Consider the following 27,008-nt stretch of genomic DNA (forward strand, 5'->3'; position numbering starts at 1 on the left):
TTTGCAAATTTTTAAATATTTTCGTAATTATAAATCTAATTATTAATTTTGTCTATAAAATATTAAAAATTTAGTATTTATATGACAATTTATTAACGTCAATCATCAAACAACTTTGGCTTTACATATATATATATATATATATTTATTTATTTATTTATTTAGAGCGAAGCGAAATTTGTAATTTACGTATTTTAAAATTCGAGGAAATAAATATTTTTTTATTAAAAATAAACTATAAAATATGGGGTTTTTTATTCCATTATTGTTTTTATTTTTTTTATACTTTATAATGTTTTTTCCCACTTTTTAATATTTATTTTTGGAAAACTTAGGATAAATAGTTTAAAAAATTCATGAAGTGTTATTATTTATTTACACCATTAATATTTATTTTACAAATAATAATATTATCTCTCACAAAATATAATTTTCTATTTATAAAGTAGGAATATTATTTAATGGAATAGTCTTTGTTTACCATTTTTAAGTTTGACATTTTCTCAAAAAAAAAAAAAAAAAAAAAAAAAAAAAAAAAAACATTTAACCCTAAATTATTTATTTATTTATTTTTTAGTTTAGGATATATGTTTTAATTAGTTGAGTCATGCTGAAATTAGTGAGTGTTATTGGGTCAGTTAGTTTATCTTTTTTTGAGCTTTTAAGGTATGTGTGAGTCAATTAATTGAGTTATGCTTAAATTGGTGAAAAAAAATAGTTTAGATATAATATCGCTCACATCTGTGTGAAAAAACGCGTTAAGTAAAAAACTCGACTCGAGTGGTATTAGGTCAATGAGTTAAACCGTTAGTTTATCTTTTTTGAACTTTAGGGTATATATTATAAATAATTGAGTTACGCTCAAATTGGTGAAAAAAAAAACAAGTTGGGTAGAAAATCAACCGTCTTAAGTTAATAGTTAAATTGTTAGTTTGTCTCCTTAAAACTTTAGTGTATATATCTTAAATAGTTGAGCTACGTTCAAATTGATGATAAACACAAGTGAGTATAAAATTGACTCGACTGGTCTTGAGTCTACGAGTTAAACTGTTAGTATAATATATTTTATCTTTTGAGCTTTTAGGGTATATGTTTTCATTAGTTTTAGCTACTCGGGTAGTCTTGAGTCGACGAGTTAAACTTATATATATATATATATATATATATATATTTAATCCTTTTGAGCTTTTAGGGTATATGTTTTCATCAGTTTCAACTACTCGAGTGGACGAGCTAAACTCTGAGTTTTTATATATATATATTTAAACTTTTAGGGTATATGTTTTCATCAGTTTTAGCTACTCGGGTGGTCTTGAGTCGACGAGTTAAACTTTTAGTTTATATATATTTTAAATTTTAAGGGTATATGTTTTCATCGGTTTTAGGTTTAACTATGTTCAAATTGGGGATGGAGTTAAATAATTAAATTAGGGGTTAAATAAGGTTAATTTTGATAGGAGAGAAATTAGGGAATAAATTATGATTAGGAAAGATTTAGAAAAGGATGAAAAAAAAAAACCCTAGAAGTGATTGATGATTTAGATTAGGATTTGGAAGAGGAAAAGTTAAGTAAGACTTGTTCGATTTCCGATCTCCTAAAAAATCTACCTCTTTTGACCCATCTTACCAGTCAGTTTGTTAAGCATTTCTCTCTCTAAAAACACCCACAAACAGCACACCAACACAATACTCTCATACCCTTCTCCTCTTCCTCCCCCCCCTCCCCCCCCTCTCCCATTCCCTTCCTTCTTCTCCCATGGTGTCCCATTAAAAACCCTAATTTCTCTGCTGCTGCGACCCTTCTATTTATCGCTTCACTCTCACTCCCACAGGTTTCTGTCCTCATCTTCACTCTCTTACTCTCCCCATTCCTGTGTTTATGTGTGTTTTCTTTTTTTGTTTTGGGGGTGTGTTTTTTGATGGGGTTTCTTTGTTTTTGCAGGGAGTAATCGGAAGAATCGATTTTTTTTTTTTTTTTTTTTTTAATATTTTTTTTTTTGGGAGAGATCAAGGGTTGGAATATATGTCCTTCAATCAATCAAGGTCCGATAAGAACGAGAGCTACAGTCAGTATCGCAAATCCGGGCGATCCAGTAACTTCAATCCACCGCGAGGCTCTTCAGGCAATCACTCTAAGCCCGGCGGTGCCGGTGGGTCCGTCCCTACCCCGTCGATCGCTTCTAATCGTGGGTAATGATCATCTAGGGTTTCGTTTTGTTTCGTTTCGTTTTGGTTTTGTGATGTTTTTTTTGCCTCAATTGTTGAATTTTCTTATTCTTTTGCTCTTTTTGTTGTTGTTTGTGTTGATTTGTAATGATTTTTGTATCTTGATTTCTTTAATTCTCATAATTTTGTTGGGGGCTGTTGTTTAGTTTTAAGAAGACTAATAATGCTCAAGGAGGGCAATCTAGAGGAGGTCTTCTTCCTGTAAATTCTACGGATTCGAGTAATGCTCCTAACCCGCGAGGAGTGCAAAATGGTGAGTCTGTGATGATTCAATCGCGCGGTATTGTTATTAAATATTTAATTCTCTTGTTATTTGATTCTATTTCCTCTCTTTTACCAGAGGAATTTTGGGAAGTACACAGTTTTTCTAAAGGGGAAATTGTTTCGGATGAGTTTCCATATTAAAAAAAAAAAATTTCTCGTTCTGTTTGGAGATTTTCTTTTTGGTGGATTGTTGCAGCAATATCTAATTTAAGGGTTACAGGTGCAGTTGCCAAGCCTACAGAAGCACCACATATCCAGAGAAGCACCAGAGATGTTCCTAAAGCTCCAACTTCTCAATCTTCCCCCTTGAGTTCTGATGGGGCTTCGCCCACTACCCCGGCGAAGGGTAAGTAGTAGTAGTATGCAGTTTCCGTGTTCGTTTTTCTGACCAATGTGAATCAATATTTTCCCTCTTGAAGCTACTTAGTGATCCTTTAATGTCTCAGGTGCTGGAGATCAACCTAAGGAATTTTCTTTCCAATTTGGGTCGATAAGTCCCGGATTCATGAATGGTATGCAGGTATAATTCCACAAGCTAATACACTAAATGTGAATTATTAATTGCATGCAGGTGCCTTCGTTTGAAATTTCTTGACGCAGTTCTTTATTTCTTTTATCTTTCTGTAATGGAGATTCCTATGTTGTTTTGTAGCTTCCAGTTAGGACTAGCTCAGCTCCTCCTAATTTAGATGAACAGAAACGTGACCAGGTTTGTATTGCTTCCTTCTGGATTGTCTTGTTTCTAGGACTATCGGTTCCTCTAGTCAATGGCCAATGAAGCAAGTGTCATTTAGTAGATTTTTTTGAACTACAAAAGTACTTTTTGAAGACTAGTTCTTGCCGTTGTCGATGCACCATGCGAAATCACTTGTCTTCTTTTTGCATGATTCAGTGTTGTATTTTATATGTCTGGGAAGCCGTTAACTGTCTAGAATTTATCTTGTCTGGATTTGAGATGACTGCATTGTATAATTGTAAAGATTGGAAATTCTGATTCAATATGCCATGCTTAGTTTCTAGTAGCTCCAGGTTTTAGTTTTCTAAAGCTGTATGTTGTTGCTGTACATCAGGCGCGCCATGAATCTTTTAGACCAGTTCCTCAAATGCCCATACCGTTAGCTCCTAAGCCACATGCACAAAGGAAGGATGCTGGAGCTGGTGATCAACCTAATGCCGGACAGCCGATACAGCAGAAGGATTCTGGTACCTTCAACCAACCTAATACTGGGGATGCTCACATAGTTCAAAAGGCTAAAAAGGATTTGCAAGCACCACCAAATCATCCGCCAATCCAAACTCAGAAGCCCACCAATCCTATGTCTGGAATCCCTATGACAATGCCTTTCCACCCGCCACAAGTACCTGGGCCGTTTGGAGGTCCCAACCCACAGATGCAATCACAGGGCTTAACCCCCAGTTCACTGCACATGTCCATTCCTGTGCCATTGCAGATTGGAAGCTCTCCTCAAGTGCAACAGCCAATGTTTGTTCCTGGTCTTCATCCCCATCCCATGCAGCCACAGGGTATTATTCATCAGGGACAGGGCTTGGGTTTTGCACCTCAAATAGGTTCTCAGTTGCCTCCTCAATTAAGCAACTTAGGCATGAATGTAACTTCGCAGTACCCTCAACAGCAAGGAGGGAAATTTGGTGGCCCTCGTAAGTCTGCTGTTAGAATTACTGATCCGAAGACGCATGAAGAGCTAATATTTGACAATAAGCAAACAAATGCATATGCTGATACTGGTTCTTCAGGCCCTAGGCCACAATATAATCTTCCCTCTCAAACTCAGCCTCTTCCATTTGCACCAAGTCATGCAATGAACTACTATCCCAATTCTTACAATCCCAATCCTTTATATTTTGCAAGCCCGAGTTCCCTTCCATTGCCTAGTGGTCAAGCTGCACCAAATTCTCAGCCTCACATGTTTAATTATCCAGTCAGCCAGGGCTCTCAAAATGTTCCGTACATTGATCTGCATGTTAAGAAGCCTGGTGGGGGCCCAATGCATGGAATTTCAGATCCACCTAATAGAGAGCATATTCGTGATACTCATGGTTTGCAGCCCCCTGCTCCCTCAGGAACAGTTCACGTTACAATCAAAATGCCTGCTGATCCTACAGGTGGCAAGGGCTCTGACTCATTACCAAATAGATTACCTGCAACTGAAGAAGGAAAATCACAAAAACCCTTGAGCCCATCCGTAGAATTAATCCCGCCTTCTTCTCAAAGGGCAGTAGATACATCATTGGAAAGTTCTATGCACGATTCAAAAGTTGGAAGAGAACTGATGATGAAGTCTTCATCTGCAGTATCTAAGCAGTCTACTGAAGCACCTCCAATGGTTTTACTCGACGGCCAAGATTCCAGTTCTGTGCAATCTTCATTGATTGCCTCCTCTGAGGAGTCTGAGTTAGCTGGAACACATAACGAAGGGAGAAGGGAAAATTTATCAAGGTCAGACTCACACAAGGATCATCAGAAGAAAACAAGCAAGAAAGGATACACCCAATCACAGCATCAGGTACTTTTGTCCATTCTTAACTTGTCTGGAGACCTTTACGGTCATGGCTTTTCTTACTCTAGGTTTATTTTCTTGGTATGTTTTCATCACTATTTACAGATTAGTGGACAAGCTTCATCAGCTTTGGGATTGCCCGGTCAAGTGCAGGACTCAACTTCTCCTTCTACAGTTTCTGAAGCTGTCGAAGCTAAATCTTCAACCATTCCAGTAGCTGTAGAAGGCAAGTCAGTATCAGTCACTCTGGATTCTTCAGAACCTAAGGAGGTCGTTTTGGCTTCTGCAGCTAATTCTTCTGAAAATTCTGGTCTGGGGAATGTCAAGAACTCAGATCTCATTTCTGATGATAAGCAGGATGCATGCTCAAAAGAAAAGCATTCAGAACCCGTGATACTGAAAACAGAAGAACGGGGACAAGCAACATCTTCTGAACTACCTGTAGATTTCAAGATTTCTGAAAATCTTTCGGATCCTGATGTTGTTAAATCTGTGGAGGTTTCTGAGAAAATAGATAGGGACTTGGTTGGGAGATCAACTACTGCTAGCAACGAGGTTTCCACCTCTGAAGCTGCCCAAAGGGCTGTGGATGAACCTGTGAGTTGTCATGCAGGAGCTGACGTGTCTGCTTCCGTGAGTTCTAGTTCAACTGTTCCTGAAAATACCCAAGGTGACAAGTTAGTTGTTGATTCTTCTGGTAGAGATGACAATAGAAGTAGCAATGAAGTTTTAATGAAAACTGGTGTCATATCTGACCAGCCATCTGAACCTGCTCTAAACCTGGGACTTACAGATGGAAAAAATGATGGAGAGGTGTTGGATACCGTTGGTACCGGTGGCAATAGTTCACATGCTGTTTATGGCACCAAGGATAAATCCGTTGTAGAGATGAGCAGGGTTAAGGGTAATACTGGAAAAGGGAGGAAGAAGCTAAAGGCAATTCTTCAAATGGCAGATGCTGCAGGAACAACTTCTGACCTTTACAATGCATATAAGCGACCTGAAGAGAAGAAAGAAGCAGTAGCACATTCTGAGAGCATTGAGAGGACAGAAAGTAGATCTTCTAGTGTGGACACGGAGCAGTCCGTTGAGGCTACTAAAGAAGATGCTGTTGCACTGAATAAAGCTGAGCCTGATGATTGGGAAGATGCTGCTGATATTGCTACACCCAAACTGGAATCGGCAAATGGAGATGGTGTAGGTACATCAGTGCTTGACGGTGATGACAGAACGGGAGATATGGCCAAGAAGTATTCTAGGGATTTTCTCCTCAAGTTTGCTGAGCAGTTTCTGGACCTTCCACATAACTTTGAAGTTACACCTGATATAGAGTCCTTGATGAGTACTCATGCTAATGCATCTCATCATCCTGATCGTGATTCATATCCAAATTCAGGAAGAGTAGATAGACCATCAAGTGGAGGATCACGTTTGGATCGCCGTGGCAGTAATTTGGTTGATGATGACCGATGGAGCAAATTTCCTGGACCTTTTGCTCCAGGACAGGATCCTCGTTTGGATCTAGCTTATGGTGCTAATGCGGGTTTTCGACCTGGTCAAGGAGCCAATTTTGGTGTTCTAAGGAACCCCCGAGCACAGGCTCCTGTTCAGTATGCTGGAGGGATACTTGCTGGGCCTTTGCAGTCTATGGGACCACAGGGAGGGTTACAAAGAAATAATTCTGATGCAGATAGGTGGCAACGAGCTCCCAATTTTCAGAAGGGTTTAATTCCTTCGCCGCAAACACCATTGCAGACTATGCACAAAGCTAAGAAGAAGTATGAGGTGGGTAAGGTGTCAGATGAAGAAGAAGCCAAGCAAAGGCAATTGAAGGCCATACTAAACAAGTTAACACCCCAGAATTTTGAAAAGCTCTTTGAGCAAGTAAAAGCAGTAAACGTCGATAATGGCAGAACTCTAACAGGAGTAATATCACAGATTTTTGACAAAGCTTTAATGGAGCCTACCTTCTGTGAAATGTATGCCAACTTCTGTTTTCATCTTGCTGGAGAACTGCCTGATTTAAGTGAAGACAACGAGAAGATGACTTTTAAGAGATTGTTACTCAATAAATGTCAGGAGGAATTTGAGAGAGGTGAAAGAGAACAGGAAGAAGCAAACAAAGTTGAAGAGGAAGGTGAGGTAAAGCAATCTGAAGAGGAAAGGGAAGAAAAACGCATAAAGGCAAGGAGAAGAATGCTAGGTAACATTAGATTAATAGGCGAATTGTACAAGAAGAAAATGTTGACTGAAAGAATAATGCATGAATGCATCAAGAAGTTACTGGGGGAATATCAGAATCCAGATGAGGAAGATGTTGAAGCTTTGTGCAAATTGATGAGCACAATTGGAGAGATGATAGATCATCCCAAAGCAAAAGGCTATATGGATTCTTATTTTGAGATCATGACAATGTTATCAAACAACATGAAATTATCATCCAGGGTCCGGTTCATGCTTAAAGATGCAATTGATCTGAGGAAGAACAAATGGCAGCAGAGGAGAAAAGTTGAAGGCCCGAAAAAGATTGAGGAAGTACACAGAGATGCTGCTCAAGAGCGGCAGGCTCAAACTGGTAGGTTTGGTCGTGGTCCAGGCATGAATCCTTCCGCAAGGAGAGGGGGCCCACCTATGGATTATGGCCCTAGGGGATCAGCTGCATCATCCCCAGGTAATCACATGGGAGGTTTTCGTGGATATCCACATCAGGCTCGTGGATATGCTTCTAGTCAGGATGCTCGTCAAGATGAAAGACAGTCTTACGAAGCTAGGACACTGTCTGTTACATTGCCTCACAGAGCTGGTGGAGATGATTCTATTACTCTTGGACCACAGGGTGGTCTGGCTCGAGGAATGTCCATTAGAGGACCTCAACCAAGTTCTGCTGCTCCTGCCGAAATATCCCCTCTTCCAGGAGAATTGAGAAGTGCACCAACAGCTTTTTTGAACGGATATAGCTCTGTATCAGAGCGTGCAACCTTAACTTCCAAAGAGGATCCAATTTCAAGACATATGCCAGAGAGATATTCTGGTCCAACTTTATTGGACCATACAAGTGGTCAAGACCGTTATTCAAATTATGGGAATAAGGATTTGAGACATTCAGGTCGTTTTGATAGATCTCGTCCGATTTCACCTGCCACACCGTCCCCAACTTTGACCTCAAGTCTTCCATCTGAAAAAGTATTGTCTGAAGATCGGTTGCGAGAATTATCACTGACGGCAATCAAGGAGTTCTACAGGTATGCAGTTTCTTGTATACATTATTTGTGCTTGCATAATAGATTACTGGGTATAGATGGTACTATTGTATTAATGTTTACTGGGTTTTTGGTACAAATGTTAGTTCTACGATTAAACTTCCTTTCAAGTCAATTATTTTTCAAAATCGTATGTACTTTGTTTATCTGACAATGCCATTAATTGTGTATAATGATCACTTTATGTTAGTTTATATACTCCTAATCCATTTAGTAAGCTTCTATGCATAAGGGAATGATGTGGTATGTTGTGAGATAATGACCTTTCCACTTATTTAGAGAATTCTGAGGGTTCTTTATGTCTTATCTAAGGGTATTAGTGCTTATCTTACATTCAGTAGTGTTTTAGATGAAGCTCTCGAGATTGGAGGAACACGAAACAGCTGGTTTTCCCTGATTGGGTTTTTATTTATATATATGAGACCGTCATTGTTTATTTGGTTTTGGGGACTCAAATAGGATATAGAACCTGAGAACATGGGTACAAATAGTTATTGTTTGGTGAGATATCAAATTATGGCCTGTTCATCTGTTTAAAAGCCCTTTGTTATATTCTGCCTTCCTTCAAAATGGTGTTGAGAATCTTAGAACGAACTCAAAAACTTGGGTTGGTTGGAGTTTCTTGAGATAGATACTCGTAAATGAAACAATTATAAACGGGAAAATTTTAAAGCTCACACTTCATAGCGCTTTATCTTTGAACACAAGTCCATGACTGAATTTTTAGTAGTGCACTGGATTTTATTTGCAGAGTTCGAATTTGTGTTTTGTGGTTGAAGTGAAAATGTTGATGCTCATTCTCTTCCTTGAACAACTTTTCTAGTGCTTAATGACTTTTCTCGTGTCTGAATGCGCGAGCGGGATAATTTTTTTTGTTATCTCTTTGAATGGGCTTACCTTTAGTAGTGCTCTAGATTGATTTTACTGGACTATTTCAGACTTCGTGATACATTTTAGACTAGTCCGACTTTGTCCAAACTTTATTTTACTGGACCAGTTGAAACTTGGGACACTGTTCTACTTTAAACCATACGAGTTTGACATGCTTGGATTATTGGAATGGGATATAATGACTTGCTTTGCTTTAACTTTTTATCTGTCTCCTTTTCAGTGCCAGAGATGAGAAGGAAGTAGCTCTGTGCATTAAAGACTTGAATTCCCCAGACTTCCATCCAACCATGATTAGTCTCTGGGTCACTGATGCGTTCGAGAGGACGGATTTGGAAAGGGATCTTTTGGGCAAACTTGTTGTGAACCTCTCCAGGGCTAACGATGGCACCTTGAACCAAGCTCATCTTGTTAAAGGGTAATGATAAAAGAAAAAAGAAGCATTTAAGTAAGCATTTGTTGAGAGAGAACCCATTTGTGAAATTGTTCCTTCCATTGGGCAGGTTCGAAGCAGTTCTTGCCACTTTAGAAGATGCCGTAAATGATGCCCCAAGGGCTCCAGAATATTTGGGTCGGATTCTTGCTAAAGTCATCACAGAAAGCATGGTTACCTTGAAAGAAGTTGGAGATCTAATCTATCAAGGTGGAGAGGAACCTGGAGCCCTTCGTGAAGCTGGGCTTGCAGCTGATGTTCTTGGCAACGTCTTGAAAGCAATCAGGTCAGAGAAAGGAGAAGGGTTCCTAACGGACATGCGCACGAACTCGAATTTGCGGTTGGAGACATTTCGGCCTCCCGACCCTATGAAATCTAAAGTGTTAGAGGAATTTATTTAGGAGTAGTCAATCCAAATTGCTGCTGCTGTAATTTTGTTAGTTGGAATCGTGATCATCTCATCTCATCTCCCCCTCAATGCTTTTTTAGGGTACTTAAATTAATTTGCAGAAAAAGAAATTTATACATGTTTTCCTCTTGAGGGTTGGGTGGGAAGTTTCATACAATTGAAGGGTTGGTTTATCCATCATCATCATCTTTAACGTAATTAAGTTCAACATGTTTTCCAGAGATTATTTTTATAGAATAGGTTCAGCAGCTGAGAGCACCCAGAAAACCCTTTTCAGTTCTTCTTCATATGCTTCCTTTCTGCTTTTCAATGTTGTGGAGTGTTCTGTTCGTGTAGTCCTTTTCTTTCCTTTTTCTGAATCATGTATAGCAAAGTTAATAAAAGGCGTGACCCTCCCGATTTATTTATTACATCCATTAGTGCCTCAATTTTGCTCCTCTGTTTGGTTTGGATTTTTATTATGTAATTTGGCTCCGTAATATGGAACCTCTCAATAGCTCTCATTTCATTACGAGGTCTTATTCATTATGAGGTCTTATTGGGGTACGTAGGTTTAAGCCTTCCTCTTTTCGATCAATCAAGCTCATGGAAAAAGAACAATCTAAAACTTGCTAGGCACATTACCATCAAGTTCAGAAAAATCATGTCTAAGCCTAAGCCTGTTTCTAAGCCTGACAAACTCGTATTATATAGGGGTGACTAGTCTATATGGGTTGGGCACGGGGTTTACCCCTATGTCACCTGCCGGCCCATGCCCGAAACAGAATTAATGGGCTGGGCCCATGTCCCAAACAGGATTAATGGCAAGGTTTTAAAACACTTTTTTTTAAGGGTAAAAGTGTTTTTTTTTTCAAATTTAGAGACATTAATTAAGACCCGACTCCAAAAGATATTTTTCTAAATACACTCTTCACGTACCTTACATTATATAGGTTTTTCTGGGGATGAAAAATTTGGCAGAGAAGTAATCTCAGGAGGAGGGGAGCAAGGTTTGGGCATTAGGTAAATTGAAGCGAGTGAGAAGAACTTGTTGAGGAAGGAGATGGTATTTTATGCCCAGATTCTCAAAAACCCTTTTGAGTTCTAAAATGAGGTCTGATCTTCTGCTATTCCTTTCAGTGAAGTTTTGATGGTTCATGGTGTGCTGCACACACAGACTCATCTTCATCTTGTCCATATTCTCAATCTCTTTCACCACCAATGTGTGTTTTGGGCTCCAATGCTTTGGTTTGCTCTCTATGTATCTGCAAAAAAAAAAAAACACAACTTTGTCATCAACATGTTGGTAAGTAATAATTCTAGTTCTCCAACTAATTTCATACATATTCCTGCACAATTTGAAAAGCTTAAACTTAGTAAATTTACAGCTAGATTTAATAGTACAAAGAAATAAGTAGAAATTAGTCCAACTACAAGTTTAGTCTTTGAAGAACGCGCTTGAAAGGTCTCTAAATTCGAAAAAAGTATCGAACATGTTTCTTAACTTTTCATTTCGTGTAAAAGATCTCTAAACGTTAAAAATGTCTAATAGGCCTCTAAACCTCTAATTTAGCATTCTAAGGACATAATAGACATAAGGTGAAAGTTCAAGGGTCAAGAAATAAAATTATACTACTTTTAGTAGAACCAATATGGAGGTGGTTTGAAACTCCAACCTCAAGCAAAGTAGTTGTTTTAACAATTAACCTATACTAAAATTGGTGACATTATAAAACTTAAAAGCGTGATGAGTTTTTAACGAAATTTTGTGTATTTTGATGAAGAATGAATGAGCAACGAGGAAGGATGGTCGTAGAAATGCTTACATTTGCATTGCCTTCTTGAGGGCTGTGATATTGTCAAAAGAAGTGGAGGCGTCAATGGTGAAATTCACCGTATCCGACATGTCGGGACTTCTTCTAAAATTGCTGATCGGCTTCGTCAGCAGAACAGAATTGGGATAGTAAATCTTCTCATTGTCGAATCTCAAGAACACTGTCGACAATATGTTCATCTCTTCCACAAACATCTGAAAACCAAAAATGACCCAAATCCTATAGGTTACTATACATATAATATTCAACAGAATCAACACTCCTCTTTTACTTCAAATTTGAGACACGGCAAATCATTATTCATTCTAAGAACTTAAGCTAACATACCACAGTCTAAGCTCATTTATTCATACTTTTAACCATGGTTACTTACATGGACGCCGTCGATGACACACCGATCGCCGACGTCGAAAGGATGCATGACGAAGACGAAAATGATGGATTCGAATATGGTTTTGCAAGTGTTTTGAAACATGAATCCAACGAGGAGAAGCTGAGAAGTGACAACCAAGAGGACCTTAATGGTGGCGACGCCGAGGACCAGAAGAGAAATGACTATGATGATCACAGACACGACGGCGCTGGCCAGCTTATGGAGCTGGTGGACAGCGGTTTTGGTGTCGTTCAAAGAATGTGCCAATGCCTTCCGCTCGATGTAGGCATGAAGCTGCATAATGACATGATGAAATTTTAGAAGCATTAAGGGATTGATAGAATTTAAGGCGTGTTGGGGATATTATACGAACCACCCAGTTTCTGAAAGCGGATTTGGAGATTTTTCCTGTTTCAATGGCGCCTTCAAAGAGAGGGAAAATGGTGTTCACTTCTTCTACCTTCAGGAATCTCAGTAGATCTTCCTCCTCAATGTATCTGTAGCCACATCAAAACAAAACCAACATCGTTAATGTTACTCCATAATTATGTTACTTTTAAAATATGAAATTAATCAATTTTATATAGAGAGAAAAAAAAAAAAAAAAAAAAAAAAAAACAACATGCATATCTCAGGAGTATCACAATGAGAAAAAGAACAAAGAATTGATAAGGAAAAAGAAAAGTTGACTCAATTGTTAAAAAGTTGCCATGGGATATTTTGATGGCGTGGTCTCCATCAATCTTCAACTAAAGCTAGTCTCCATAATCTAAATTAAATGTACTTAAGTGCCTAATTTAACTTAGAAAAATATTTAATAAATCTCTAACCTCTAAATTCCTAGTCTAATAGATTTCTAACGTACCTAAAATCTTTAAAGAATATTGGTTTATTATACACAAACTTGAAAGTCGAGAATCTGACTTAAATCTTTGTATAATTAGTCTTTACCTACTTAAAAATCAAATCTAGTTTACTAATCTGTCTGGCTTCAAGAATCTCAGCCTTTGAATTCCATCATTAATTTATGAACCAGTGGACAACAGCACAAACACTAAACTTTTTGTAAAAGCATTTATTTTTTTTTGGGGGGGGGGGCAGAAAGAAGACAGAAAAAAGTGGTGGAGGACAGGGACATACACATGGATAGCTATTTTGAAGCAGCTAACCTGTCTTTTTCTTATCAATATCAAAGGACAAGAAGAGAATTTGGATCCACAATTTTGGTGGATCTTTTGATATGTTTTTAATAGAAACTGAATTTGTTTGGTTCTAATTTATTTTACACTTCTACCAACATTTTAAAAAAATAGTTTATGGTATTTCAAATATTATAAAAGATTATTTATTTATTTAAAACATTAAACTAAAGTAAAAGATTTTGATTAAGACACTATTTTTAGACCATACTTAAAAGACTTATTTTAGTTTATGTAATGTTTATTATTATTCTTTCTAAAAAAAAAATCTCTAATTTGGAAAAAATGCTCAAATAATGTATTTTTTTTTCTTCAATAGAAATAAACTTTAAATGACAATTAAAAAAAAATTGTGAACATTTAAAACCATATAAATGAAATAAAAAGAATCTAAAAAACCAACCACATATTTTTTTCAACACAAAAATATAATAAAATCATTATTTTAGTCAAATATTAAAAAAGAAAATCAATGAATGGAGGACCTATAGGACATTTGAAGAAGTGACTTCCCTTACGGACAAGAACAGTTGTGTGCTACGTGTACATCCGAACAAAAGGAGAGATTTTCAAATACTTAATTAATGCTTGCATAAAAATCACTTTTTTTTTTTTTTTATAAATAATATATATATATATATATATATATTTGGGTTTTAATTCTTTGAAATAGAAATTTGAACGAAAAATACTTGCCAGATTATGTTTTCAATTGTAGAGAGCTGGAATATTTTGGTGGGGCATGAAATTATTGGTTTCTTAGAAAAAAAAAAAAAAAAAAAAAATCGAACTCTTTAATCAACCTACCCTAAAAAGGAAAGAAAAAAGAGTTGCCGAAAACTCATGATCTTATACAACAATTTTAATGGCCCGTTACATCTAAAGGTAAGTAAACTGTTTGATTGAGAATCAGAAAGAAACCCATGAGATTAATTGTAAATTATTTAAGATATTGTTTCATAACAAATTTGTAAATAATTATACCAAATTTTAATGAGAGATATTATAAATATTTATTTTAAAGTCATTTAAAATAAGATTAATATAATAAAAAAAATTAAGGTATTTTGTTTTATTAAAATTATATTTTTTAAAAATAATTTTTTTATGTTAAAAAGGATTATTAAATAATTATTTCACAGATTGAGAATGTATTTTAATCCATTAATACTAATAAAAATAAAGTGAGAGGGAACAAAATGGATATTAATTCGTAAATAAATATAATTTTAATTCTAGAGAGAGAAAGAGGATTTAAGTTTTAGAGAGAGAAACCTGGCACCAGGCATAGCGACGTTCTTGAACACTCTCTGAGCGCAGCGTCTGGCCTCCGATTCACTGGTAATCTCGGATTCGGCATTTGCAAAATCATCCACCGTCCTCGATATCGTCGACAGTCCTGACGATCTCACATAGCTCACCAATCTCTTCACACTCCAAGCCGACGGTCTCCTCTGCAAGCTTAGCTTCCTCAACCTCTCAATATCGATCTTCTTACACGAACCCTGCCGCTTAGATCTCGACAAATTCTGACCTGCTCCGCCGCCGTCCCGCCACCGCACCGGCATCGACTTCGATTGCTGCAGCAACCGGCGTTGGAAATTCATCACGTTATCCCTCTCCTCCTCGTCGAGCGGCGGTCCGGACAGTGTCTCGAGGATGTAGTGGTTGAACACGTTCTCCTTCATCCGATCGAAGAATGTCGCGACGTGGAACGAGGATGCAAGTACTTTCACGAGAAGGATTTTGAGAAGCCAGATGGTGGCGCCGATTAGGACGGCGATCAAGAATCGGAAGACCTTTAGGAGGGCTTTGTTGTTGTGGTGAACGTCGGGGAACATTATCATCCAGGCGATTAGAACTAGCCCTAACCAAGTGCAGTTCTGAAAGCTGTTGCGGAGGCCGTAGACGAAATACAGGACTCGTTCGCGGAGCATGAAGTTTCGTTCGATTATGAAGACGAGGAGTCCGACGAGCCATTCCGACACCAAACGCCCACAGAAAATCACCATTACGATCAAGCACCATTTCCAGACCTGTAAGCTCCAAATCTGCTTCTCTTGAAGCGATTTAAGTGTTAGTGCACAGATTAAGCAAGTGGTTATTGTAAGGAACAATATCCATTCGATTAATGCTCGTTTGTTGATCTTCTTCCTCTTCGCCTTCCTTTTCCGTCTTCGTCCGCCTTTGCCTCCGTCTTCATTTTCCGGTCCGATTTCTTCATCTTCGTACTCCGAGGAAGAGGAATAAGATGAAGATGAAGAACTGGAGTCTTCTTCTACTGGAGGTTGAAGAAGATCTGTGGATTCCGGAATGGTTCTGGGAATGGAGCGCGGGAAATCAGGTTCCTCAAAACGGGATTTAGGTTTAGAGAAGTTGAGACGGCGGAAGGTTTTGGTTCTGGTCGGAGACGGTGAGATTTGTTCCTTCTCCGGCGGGTCGATGGTGAGGACTAGATGGTCCTTTTCTGGTTTTCGGACCTCCATGAATGGGGATTGGTTTCGTTTTCAAGCTCTGAAGTCGCTGACAGAAATTTAAGGTCGATTTACAGAGAGAGGGACATGTGCAACGCCATAGCTCTCGAAGAACATCTCTAAAATATACTTCAAAAGCAGAAATGAAATGATTAAAGACGACCGCCACCATTGGAGATTTTATTTCATTTTCGACATTTTTATTTTTGCTAAATTATAAAAGTAACTAAACCGTTATTAAAATAATATTTACATTCTAGAACATTCTATCATGATGTTCGAGACTTCAAAAATAATTATTATATTTTTTTAATCATCGTCATCCTAGTGAGCGTGACACATCGTAATCATCGTCAGCATAAGTGATGCATTATTACCATTTTGTGACTAATAAGTCGAATTTTAAAAAGGTCGTAAATAGGTTATTGAGCTCTCAATTTTACTTCTAATAAGTCATAACATTTTTGACATACATAAAAATAAGTTTTGTATCAAGCAAGGCATTAAATAATCTACCATTCAACAGAATAGTAAATATATTCTATAATTGTGTAACAACGAACCCAAAAAAGTCAAAGTCAACATCAAAGTAAAAAACGGGTTTTAAAAGACCAATTATGTCTTGTAAAATCTCATAAGTACCCATCTCACTCGTGTCCATATTAGTAATATTATGGATTCTTGTGAAAATCGAGAGAGAAAAAAAAAAAACATAACCTAGGAGTAAAGTACAAAAAATAGATTTTTGAACCATACACTTGAGAAGATAGCACTAGAGAGACGGGATATCATCACACCAGATTTGATTGGTCTCGTACCCTAAAAATAATTCAAAAGGTGCAATATCAATATGCGAATAAATGTTAGGATTCTTTTTTTCTTTTCTTTTCTTTTTTCTGAAACGAAAGAAGATTCTCCTAAGATTAAACTTTAAACTTGTTCTAAAGTACAATCAATGATATGCACAATAGAATTTTGTTATTTGGTTCATATACTTTTAAACGTAATTTATGTTTGATGGCGACATTTACAGATAAATTATGATATTTTGTTAGAAAAGTAAAAGGAAGTAATTAATCAAGGGACAACATATAATCATAATGGCTGACCATCTAAAGCTAAAGATTAAAGCACTTCAAATTAATTCTCAAACAGAAAACACTTCAAACTGTGGCTTCCTCACTTTTTCTTTCTCAATTCTCTCTTGAATATGTTAATACTTGTGTTTTGGTTAGGCTTTATCCTTTGTTCAACCAACTATTTGCCCTAAAAATATTTCTAGAGACGTTTCAGACACGTCTCGGCAAGTTTGTAGCTCTAATCAAATAGATCCATGATTTTATTTTTTTTCCTTTTTTTCTATCCTTGAACTATCAATCGGGATGATTTGATTTGGTTTTTTATTTTTTATTCTTAAAATTCAAGTTTATGATACAAAAACTTTCTAGTACGTAAACACGGCTAATAGATCAAGTTAAAAAAAACATGACTTTAGATTTAGCATTTTGAGGCATAATTTTAGTAGAAATCAAGAAAGAAATAAGATTAAGAGTCGATTTGAAATGACTTTTCAAGTGCTTTAAAAAGTGTTGCTAAATATTTTAAGCACTTAAAAACTCACTCCAAACGGATCAGAATACTATTTTAGCTGAATATTTTAAGCACTTAAAAACTCACTCCAAACCACTCCAAACCGATCATAATACTATTTTCAAAATATAGCAGACAACCAACAGAACTTTTGAATTTAGCTACAAATAATTGGTACCTGGTAAGGATTCTTTAACATTCTAGCTACATCGCCACCAATGATTGAAATGGTTCATTTGGGTCCTATTTTTTTTCCCACCTGGGAAAAATTAAGAAGCATTCAAAGCGCTTTCAATAGCATTCTGTGCAGTGCAATCACAGCCAAAGGAAGTCCAGATCCATTCACACAAAAGCAGACAGCAAAAAACAGCAAGCGATAGTATAGACTTACTAATTTTGAGTACACATTTCATTGCTTGTTTTCTGGAAATACCAGGTATTCTGAGAAGACGAAACTGTGGCTTACACCGAAGATATTTGCTATCTGCATGACTGCAGATTGCAATGTTGCGGTTGTTGGATCGACGACGGAGGGCAGAGATGGCATGCACCTTGGAACATATTCGTTCTTACCGATGGTTGGCGCATAAAGTGCTAGCACGGTACGACAGAATATAAATCTGGAAAGAGAAAGCATCAACGGAGAATAATTCGAAAGGTGTCTAAAGTCGATCAAGAATCACACATCTAAATATCAAGATCAGTAAGACATCAAACTATCAAAAGTTAACTTGCAGATTGTTTCATCTCAAAGGTCTGTCCTGCACATGAATGCTCGAATTCTAGCATGACGTAAACGATTCTAATCTCCTAGGACCATGCACAGTTATTGAATATATTTTCAGTCAACTCATTTGAAAGAACTAAAAGGGGAAAGGTACGGATTTTTCAGCCCGATTATAAGTTCTCGTTGGCCATGGCCTATACGAACCAAGCCACCTTTCACTTTCGAACATCTTCTTGGCTCTTCTTATTACTCTTCTAAATCTAAAGTCAAAATAATGTCTTCCAAAATATTGTAAATTGCATGCACCTTTAACCCCCAATGCTCATTTCGTTTTTAACCCCAATTGAAATTTCTAAAATCCAAAATGGGCAGGCATAGAACTGTCGATATATTTTTCTGGTGGAGATAATGGGGCAAACTGTTTGAAACTTGTGAGCTATGAATTATTGATAGGCAAGAAGAAGAAGGAAAACAAAGAGCAAAAAGAAATCAAAATCCTCCAAACCCAACCCAAAATTCAGTTAGGATAGATAAACAAGTTGTTGGAAATCAAGTAATTTATCTTTTTCAGTCAAGCAGTTCATTATTATAAGTCTCTACCACCACTGTGAGCATCATAGCTAAAGCTCACAGGGTATGCTGAGAATTTATATCTTCTAGGAAAAAACCAAAATGGTAGATATTACCTCAAGAGAAGTCGCCTTATGAACGGATCATTCAAAATTTGAGCCCAAACTTGATTGAGGTTCTCTGATGTCACCAAAAGCTGCCCCCATTCACTTAAGGACGAGGATAGCACGTTCTCGGCTTTATTAAATGTATCCTAAACCATTTTTGTTTTTGTAAATTTTTTGAAAGAAAAGAGTCAATTATCAAGCATAACATGACGAGATTTAACCATACCATTTCAACATCAGAGCCTGAGATACCAAACAATAGACAGAAAGCATGCAATGGGGCTGTGAGAAAAAAGGTGAAAAGGCTTCCATGACGATAATCGGTAGCAACAGTATGACTCGTAGCGCTGGGAGATAACAGCATTGCAGCTGGCTCTCCCTTTTCTGATCCATGGATAGTCTGCAAATTTTTTAAAAGTAATTTCCTCCAGTATAAGACAAGAGCAGTATGCATATCATGGATAATGGGACTAGTGAAGAAAATTGACTCCAAGTCATATAGAGACATCCAAACAGGAACTTCATTCTAAAGCCAAGGCATAAAACAGTAAAATCTAAAAAGAATAACCTCGAGATCGATAAACTGACCTCAAATTCTTCACTGACGTCACTATCTATAACTAAAAGAAATGGCCTTCTTGTAAATGGAAGTATGTCGCTTGGATATATGCAGCTTAATCCTGGAGAGGACTATAAGTGATCAGCAAAAGCTACTCTACACCAATTTGAGTATATAATGTGAAAGTGGAGTTATTATATGGAAGAACAAGCTTAGAATTCTTTTACTAAACATGTATTCAGATTCATAGCCAAAATCTGAAAGAAATAGGCTTACTCTTACAAAATCAAGTCAATGAGATTTATGCAGCTTAATCCTGTTAAGGAATTATAAGTGACCATAGCAAGCAATCCATTACCAATTACAGTGGTTATATAATATATAGTATCAAGTGAAAACATAAGTTAAAAGAAAAAAAATTGAAGATTTTGTGTTTAGCTATAAATAATGGTAGTAACTACCCAAAAAGGCTAAAAATGAAATCCACATCACCATATCAGGCAACCACCTTGTTACTCACAAACGCATAGCATGCTTCACAAGAGCAAAATATAATCACTGCCAAATTACTTTAACCTTACTGATTCAAAATTCAATCAATGAACCATGGAAAGATTTTCAACTGAGTTACGGACATCAACTAAACTAGATGACCTTTTTTCCTTAGAGGAGAGTAAAATCCATAAAGACTTACTTGGCCACTTCTAAACAAAATAAATTTTCTATTGCATCTTCATTTTGACGCAGTTATAAATAGGGTATTTCCCTCCAATTTGCAGAAACAAGCTTCAGATCCAGATGATAGAAAACCAAAATGAAACACATTTGGTCCGATAAGACAGTAGTTACCTCCTTTGCCACGAACACCAAATGATAAGCAACCAGTCGAGGGACCTTTGACGCCTCCTCCAACTTGACCACAAGGAGACTTGGTTTTATCAATATCCTCCGCATCGTTGATAGACTCACTGCCAGCTGGGGAAGATAAAATATTCTTTGCAATGCCTGAAGTAGTTTGATAGTGAGGAAAGTATTGCAGTTCTCAGTGAGAAGAGTAAAAAATAAGAAGAACAAGTCACTCAACCTGAAGCTGACAAATATATCAAGAGAACCCCATCATTTGGCATCTCCTCACAAATTGTAGCTAGAACCTGCAAAATAAATCTTCTTAATAAGTCAATATAACAAATGGAACAATGGGTATCAGGTGTATAGGAAGTATGCTTATCATACTAACTGCTAAAAAATGTGTCACTGAAGGACGGTATAAAATTGACTTCCGAGGATTAGATGGGAGAGTAGGATCAACTATATGCTGTGAGAAGTTACTGCGACTTGGCCCAGATCCTCCATTCTGCCCACTTCTATTATTTGGCCGATAGAACGAACCACTAGGTTCCCATTCCAGGCACTGGATCATCCTGAACGTGTCTAGCGTAAGCTCAGAAAACTTGACCTGGTTCGCGATCAAGGGAAGGAAAGATGAATCAACACAAAAGAATATATAGATTATGTTGAATTTTTCTGAAATGACATCATTAAGACACATCGAAGTACTAAATTCTCCTTAAAGCCAAGTCATGGGAAGGTCTCAATATCTAACCTCGTTATGGTGGTAGCTACTCAGAATAGCATCCTGTAACCTCAAGTATCTCTTTGTTCGTGATGGAGGAACAGGTGTTAGAGAATCTGGATGAGGCTCTAACACAACACTATATCTGAAAGGCCTGATATTCATAAAGGCTGTATCTGCTTTCAGAAATTTCATTATTTCCTGAACTACCAGCTTCGATTCTCTAACATCCTTCTCCTAAAACAGCAGCCCAGATACATTATTGGCTTATACCAAGATCCAAATGATAAATCAACAGCCATTGATGAAATTGTGCCAAATGAATTTACAAAACAACAGAAAGATAAGCCTTCCCAACCACATCTAAAAGACATCTTTTCTTCACCGTGAACGAAATATATGCATATGCACCAGGGTAAGAAAGCAAACACCAGGAACATGGAAAATGCGTCCGCCCGAAAAAAAAAAAAACAAACACCAGAAGTGTGAAAAGATGTAAAAACAGGCAGAAGAGAGCACACCAGAAACGTGTAAAAAGTGTATCTACGAGAACAAAACAATCGTTGGCTTTTTTTAATGAAGAACAATGGAATTTTATTGGGAAAAAACGAAAGAATACACGGTATACAAAAAGGAAAAGCCCACAAAAAAGGATCTAAACTACAAAAAATGGCTCTAGCAAGAGAAATAAGACCTAGTCAATAACTACAAATTGTAGAATGCATTTACAATATATTATCACTTCAGACAATTGACTCCACAGATAAAAGTTGACAATCTCCTAGAGATGGATTAACTATGTCCAGAGTGTAAAAATTGTGATGAATTTCAAACATTCAAAGAAAATTCAAGGAGGAGTACTCCCCGCAATGACTACAACCGATTCATCTTGACATCTCTTCCGTCATACGCTCATACAGAAGGTACAGTTCCATGTAATATTACTTGAGTTTCTTACTTCTGGGGCATTTGTACTACAAAGACGAAATTAGCAAATTCATACCTTAAAGGTCAATTGGTGAAGCTAAAACAATTATCAATCAACTCAATTCTAATCCATTCGTCCAGCATTATCATCTTGCTCACAATTTATAATCATAATCAAAGAACATAGAGTGAGATAAGAAAAGCACCTGGAATGTTCTCTTACAATCATCAAGTAACATTTTAAGCTGATTGGCTAACTGATGGACCATTTCTCTTCGATTCAAAAGCAGGCACACCATCAGAAATCTGGACAGAAATCTCAGCTGCCTGTTCGCAAGACTGGCATCTTGAAGCAATCCCTCCTTGAAGTACTCTCGAGTAAATATTGCTTCATAAAATACGTAAGACTCGGATAAATAGTTCGCTTCACTGGTCCTCATGTATTGCCCAAAGTAAAGCTGAGCAATTCGTGAAGCAATCTCACCAATCTCCCATCTCTTTAGCCCTGCCTCAACCAACTTCTGACGATTCTCTTGCTGAAGTTTCCATAACTGTGAGTACAATTTGAACGCCTTATGAAAATACGCATCGTACCTGAAACCGTTGAGAGCCAAAATGCTCAAAATTCTCAATCCTATACGGTAGAACGGAAATAAATATAGATCAGAGATTCAGAAAGAGAATATTTGATTCTTCAATTGATGAGAAACGGACCACCGAATGAAACTCCTTTCAAATTACAACTAATTCCTAACATATTTTAAGAAAATTACATCAACAGGTAGAAGTAATCAACATCCAGATAAGAGTTATCATTTCCTCCATCAGATTTGATCGATTTCTCACATACTTTCTCCTATAAACCAAATAATCGACCAATTGAAGAGCGGAAAAACCTATTGCGTTCGTAATAAGGCAGGTCCCTGATCTTGGAAAACTTCCGGTCAGCTTTGTCAACAAGAGACCAGTACGCTTCACTCACTGGAATGCTACTGCTGCTGCTGCTGCTATTGACCGGATTTCCCAGCTGCGACATCTTCGCTGAGCTCGGAGTTTCGCTATACAGTTCCACCTGAAAATTTTCAGTTAGTTCACAAGCAAAAACGATAAGTCTTCGAGGAATGAGAAGTTACGTGATTTAGAGCTGTGCCTCCGGCGGCGATGTTCAGAGTTGGTGGAGGGAGTGATCGGAGGACTTCAACCCGGCGAATTCCGGGTTATTGGAGTTTTCGGATTCGGAGTACTGAGGCATTCACCGGAAACCGGAATGACCGGTGGCAGAATAAGTTCCCTTCCCGCCTCCCGGTTTATCTTCCCGGTTTATCATATGTGGGGTTGAACTCAAAATAATAATACAAAAATCCATAATTTGCACTTTTTTTCATTTTTTTACGTTAAATTAATAAAAATACACTTAAAACTTTTATATTTTATTTTAAAAAATTTCTAACCTTTCAAAATAAATCTAACCTTTTAAGGAAAAAAAAATGGAATACCTTAAATTTTCAAAATAAATATCTAAAAGATACTCAATTTTTTAGGAAAGTATTAGCATTTTATTTATTTATTTAAAAAAAATATTTCAAAAATATCATAAATTTCATTAATACCCTTCAACTTTTTTTTAAAATATCCATAAAATTTTAAAATAAAAATTTTTATTTCTTTTTTAGATTTTTCTAAGCATTTAAAAATATTATGGAAACTTTTTAAAGTACAGAGTATTTTCGAGAAAGTACAAAGTCAAAAAGATATTTTTTTTTTTTTTGTTAATTTAGTCTATTTTTATATTAAAAAGTGAAAATATAAGTTTAAATTATAATTTTTATTTCAATGGTAATAGTTGAGTTTCTATTTGTTATCTTTAAAATTTTAAAATTAGTTGCTATAATTCAGGTTTCCTGCCTTTATTATTTTCAATTTGGTATCTATCATTTTCAAACTTTTTAAAATTTTACGTGAATTTTGAAAATATTTTAAATAGTAGTTAGACAAAATAACGAAAATCACGAATGAAAATATTGTTTTTAAATTTAATTAATAGAAATTAAAATTTCAAATGATTATTAATATCATTTTATTTTTAGAAAATGACATATAAATTCAATTGTGAAAAATTAAATAGTAAATTAAACTACGTCCTTAATATGTCAAAATTAAATAATAAAAAAAACAATATATTTTTTTAATTTATAAATTAAAATAAATATTTTAAAAGTTACTCAACAAACTTTGAAAATTTAAATAATTAGAAACATTAAAACCTATTTACACCAAATAATGATCAAAATAAAATCTTTAAAATTTATATAAGAGAATTTATTTTATAGCTATTTTTTATTTATGAAAATGAAACTGTGAAAAATTATTTATTTTATTATCCAATAATATTTTCAAAATAAGCAAAGGGAAAAAAAAAAAGAACAAAATCAATTAAAACCTAAAATCAAAATAAAAAATAAAAAACTTAAAGTAGAACACATGTTTATTATATATATATATATATATATATATATATATATATAATATAAAAAATAAAAAATAAAAAATAAAAAAAGTTAGGATAAGGCAAGAGACTTGTCTGATCCCGAGCCTTAGCCGCTGCCTTTTTTTTTTTTTTTTTTTTCCTCACTAAAATATAAGCTCTCCGCAGACTTTTCCTCCACCGTCCCGGTTTCCACCGCCGCCGTGTGACTGAACCTTGTTCACCTTCTCCTGCGACTCAAGACATCGAAAGATCTCCTTCCTCTTCAACTTCCGCATCACATGGACTCCGTCGGAATCCCCGATCCCTCCCCGCCGTTCAATCCGTTCAACTTTAACGACTGTTCTCAAGAACTTTGCACAGCCTTCTGTCCGCAGTGGTGTGCCTTCCCGTTCCCGCCGCCGCCGCTCTTCGGTCTCGAAGATAGTGACGATTCCGATACATTCTTCTCGCCTCTAATAGTCGCGGTGATCGGGATCTTAGCCAGCGCGTTTGTTCTGGTTACTTACTACGCGATCGTGTCGAAATATTGCCGGCGGAGAGTCGACGATGGCGGTGGAGCCGAACCGGTGGAGAACTTCGAGGCGGATCGAGTGGTTAACGATACTCGGCAGTCGAGTGCGGGACCGGGATTGAATGAGGCGCTGTTAAAATCGATCTCGGTTTTCAAGTTCAAGAAGGGCGAAGGATTGATCGAAGAAAGCGATTGCGCTATATGTTTGAGTGAATTTCAAGAGAACGAGAGTTTGCGATTGTTGCCTAAATGTAGTCACGCTTTCCATCTCGCGTGTATTGATACTTGGCTGAAATCCAATTCGAGTTGTCCTTTCTGTCGTTCCAATATAACGCCGACGAATCCTCCGCCTCCGGAAACCCCGCCGCCATCCGTGACGGTTCTAGGTTACCGCCACAGCAGCGACGCTGCCGTCGTCGTCGTCCAAGATTTGTCCGAAAACGTAAGCCAGGAGGTCGTCGTGGTCGAAATCGTAACCGATTCAACCAATCGAGATCAAGGAAGTCCGAATCCGAATCCGAATCCAAATCCGCCGAGTGTCGATCGAGGAGACGGAAGAACAGAGAGAAACAGAGAAGAATCCATCCGTTCGATTCGGTCAGTTTCAGAGGATCATCAGTCTTCTCCATGTCCAGTCCGCATTCTCTCAGTTGCAGATATATTGAGCATCAACGAGGAAGAAGACGAAGAAGTTGAAGCTATGAATTCATCCATGGCGGCCGGTACTGGTCCGTCAAACAACGACGACAAAGAAACAGAAAAATCCAGAAACAGAAACAGCGTTTTGAATTCCGCCATGAGAATGTCGATTCCATCTGGAATTTTTTCGTTCCAAAGGTATGCAAAAGGGAAATGTTCGAATTTACATCAAAATTTTCAGAACTAAAAAAAAAAAAAAAAAAAAAAATCAAAACAAAGATCATCCAGCGAAGATCTTCGAAGAGAAACGCTATTGAATCAATTCTGTTTTGATCGACTGCAAAAACTGCAGTAAAATTTCTGGAAAATACACAGTAGAGCTCCGGTACTAGAGTGTGCTGTTCTTGGAAGGCTCCATCGATTTTCTTTTTTCTTTTTTCTTTTTTCTTTTTCTATTTTTCCAAAGTCCAGATTGTCGGTTTGAACGGTTCTGATTTGGCCTTTCTGGCAATTTCCAAACCTTATTGTTAAATCTTAATGATATTCGAGTCCTAAAATTCAAGGTTTTTGCAATTAAGTCCTTCAATTCTATGTATTTTGAAAATTGCTCTCTCCAGCTCCTATTAAACTATTAAATTGGGTTTGATTTGATAGTTGAAATAATTTAACTTTTTATATTCGGGTATTTAATTAATATTTAAAGACTTTATAGATAAGGTAATACATATTATTTCGTTCGTATGAATAATGTGTTGTAATTTGATTCGCGACTAAGTTAATTTTAACATAGGATTAAATTACGACTTAGTTAAAAAGTCGCTTAATATAATTAAAATTGAATATTTATAAATTGGGCCCTTGAGAAGAAATAATTACTCCTGGTAGATCACTTGATTTTTTAGTTGGTTGGTATGTGTGAACTTAGAAACTTTATGTCAGCTTTACTCATTGGCTTTGCTTCTTAAATAATAAATTTAGAAGAATCATATACCTTATCAACTTTCTATTTTTATAATTTACATTATTCTAACCTAAATTTATTTTTATATTTAAATTATAGACTAGATATTTATAATTTAGCGTTAAAAAATTATGTATTTTTTAATTTTAAGATTTTTAAAAAATATTAATCTCCGGTAGAGTTGAAGGATTTGAATATATAATAGTTATTAGAGAAAGTATAGGGTTGAAAGTATTTTATGTAGTGATTTTGTTTATAATAACGTGCTACATGTTCATGTGACACCCTAGTAAAAGAGGGGTATACAAAAGAACTGAAACCACTTTTGAATGAGAGTGATCATGAAGCTTGGATGACTAAGAAATAATTTAAAATCCTGGGGTTGACGACGATACGTAACAGACCAAAACGAATAATATCTACTAGTGGTGGGTTTGAGTTGTTACAAATGGTATCAGAACCAGTCACCAGGAGTGAGTGGTATCCCAGCGAGGACG

General features: G+C 36.5%; 4 protein-coding genes across 6 annotated transcripts; 2 read left to right on the top strand and 2 right to left on the bottom strand.

The window, feature by feature from the left end:
- The first annotated feature begins 1,695 nt into the window (after positions 1–1,695).
- Positions 1,696–10,409, top strand: LOC111806642 (eukaryotic translation initiation factor 4G). Of its 2 annotated transcripts, none has more exons than XM_087129072.1 (10): positions 1,696–1,832; positions 1,943–2,190; positions 2,373–2,479; positions 2,717–2,836; positions 2,937–3,010; positions 3,143–3,199; positions 3,561–5,015; positions 5,115–8,251; positions 9,381–9,575; positions 9,661–10,409. In XM_087129072.1, the coding sequence occupies exons 2-10, from the start codon at positions 2,024–2,026 to the stop codon at positions 9,989–9,991; spliced, it is 5,643 nt and encodes a 1,880-aa protein (XP_086985198.1). In that variant the 5' UTR covers positions 1,696–1,832; positions 1,943–2,023; the 3' UTR covers positions 9,992–10,409. The 2 variants fall into 2 exon arrangements, with proteins under 2 accessions (XP_086985198.1, XP_023547786.2); XM_023692018.2 differs by having other exon boundaries at positions 1,701–1,832; positions 2,711–2,836.
- A 423-nt stretch (positions 10,410–10,832) lies between these two features.
- Positions 10,833–15,997, bottom strand: LOC111806643 (mechanosensitive ion channel protein 10). The gene is made up of 5 exons (XM_023692021.2): positions 14,661–15,997; positions 12,560–12,683; positions 12,187–12,480; positions 11,805–12,007; positions 10,833–11,243 (listed from the first exon to the last, which is right to left on the bottom strand). Exons 1-5 carry the CDS (start codon positions 15,869–15,871, stop codon positions 10,970–10,972), a joined length of 2,106 nt encoding a protein of 701 aa, XP_023547789.2. The 5' UTR covers positions 15,872–15,997; the 3' UTR covers positions 10,833–10,969.
- A 363-nt stretch (positions 15,998–16,360) lies between these two features.
- LOC111806644 (uncharacterized) lies at positions 16,361–23,226 on the bottom strand. Of its 2 annotated transcripts, XM_087129077.1 has the most exons (13): positions 23,046–23,226; positions 22,809–22,984; positions 22,119–22,506; positions 21,016–21,222; positions 20,650–20,868; positions 20,497–20,563; positions 20,262–20,417; positions 19,442–19,533; positions 19,080–19,253; positions 18,863–18,999; positions 17,841–18,069; positions 17,628–17,708; positions 16,361–16,678 (listed from the first exon to the last, which is right to left on the bottom strand). In XM_087129077.1, exons 2-11 carry the CDS (start codon positions 22,946–22,948, stop codon positions 17,859–17,861), a joined length of 1,791 nt encoding a protein of 596 aa, XP_086985203.1. In that variant the 5' UTR covers positions 22,949–22,984; positions 23,046–23,226; the 3' UTR covers positions 16,361–16,678; positions 17,628–17,708; positions 17,841–17,858. The 2 variants fall into 2 exon arrangements, with proteins under 2 accessions (XP_086985203.1, XP_086985202.1); XM_087129076.1 differs by having other exon boundaries at positions 17,628–18,069.
- Positions 23,227–24,508: 1,282 nt separating this feature from the next.
- LOC111806607 (RING-H2 finger protein ATL52) lies at positions 24,509–26,164 on the top strand. Its single transcript, XM_023691982.2, has one exon. The coding sequence runs from the start codon at positions 24,679–24,681 to the stop codon at positions 25,795–25,797; it is 1,119 nt and encodes a 372-aa protein (XP_023547750.2). The 5' UTR covers positions 24,509–24,678; the 3' UTR covers positions 25,798–26,164.
- The last annotated feature ends 844 nt before the right edge of the window (positions 26,165–27,008 follow it).

Source organism: Cucurbita pepo, chromosome 12, assembly GCF_057944985.1.
Source record: "Cucurbita pepo subsp. pepo isolate OVF chromosome 12, ASM5794498v1, whole genome shotgun sequence".
NCBI lineage: Eukaryota > Viridiplantae > Streptophyta > Magnoliopsida > Cucurbitales > Cucurbitaceae > Cucurbita > Cucurbita pepo.

Excerpts from the sequence above, each read along its gene's own strand:
- LOC111806607 (XM_023691982.2), top strand. The coding sequence starts at position 24,679 with ATGGACTCCGTCGGAATCCCCGATCCCTCCCCGCCGTTCAATCCGTTC.
- LOC111806642 (XM_023692018.2), top strand. The coding sequence starts at position 2,024 with ATGTCCTTCAATCAATCAAGGTCCGATAAGAACGAGAGCTACAGTCAG. Across the intron at positions 2,837-2,936 it reads GCCCACTACCCCGGCGAAGG|GTGCTGGAGATCAACCTAAG; the intron begins GTAAGTAGTAGT and ends TTAATGTCTCAG. Across the intron at positions 9,576-9,660 it reads CAAGCTCATCTTGTTAAAGG|GTTCGAAGCAGTTCTTGCCA; the intron begins GTAATGATAAAA and ends TCCATTGGGCAG.
- LOC111806643 (XM_023692021.2), bottom strand. The coding sequence starts at position 15,871 with ATGGAGGTCCGAAAACCAGAAAAGGACCATCTAGTCCTCACCATCGAC. Across the intron at positions 12,008-12,186 it reads GTGTCATCGACGGCGTCCAT|ATGTTTGTGGAAGAGATGAA; the intron begins GTAAGTAACCAT and ends TTTGGTTTTCAG. Across the intron at positions 11,244-11,804 it reads CTCAAGAAGGCAATGCAAAT|ATACATAGAGAGCAAACCAA; the intron begins GTAAGCATTTCT and ends TTTTTTTTGCAG.
- LOC111806644 (XM_087129077.1), bottom strand. The coding sequence starts at position 22,948 with ATGTCGCAGCTGGGAAATCCGGTCAATAGCAGCAGCAGCAGCAGTAGC. Across the intron at positions 21,223-22,118 it reads ATTGTAAGAGAACATTCCAG|GAGAAGGATGTTAGAGAATC; the intron begins GTGCTTTTCTTA and ends CTGCTGTTTTAG. Across the intron at positions 20,869-21,015 it reads GTAGCTACCACCATAACGAG|GTCAAGTTTTCTGAGCTTAC; the intron begins GTTAGATATTGA and ends ATCGCGAACCAG.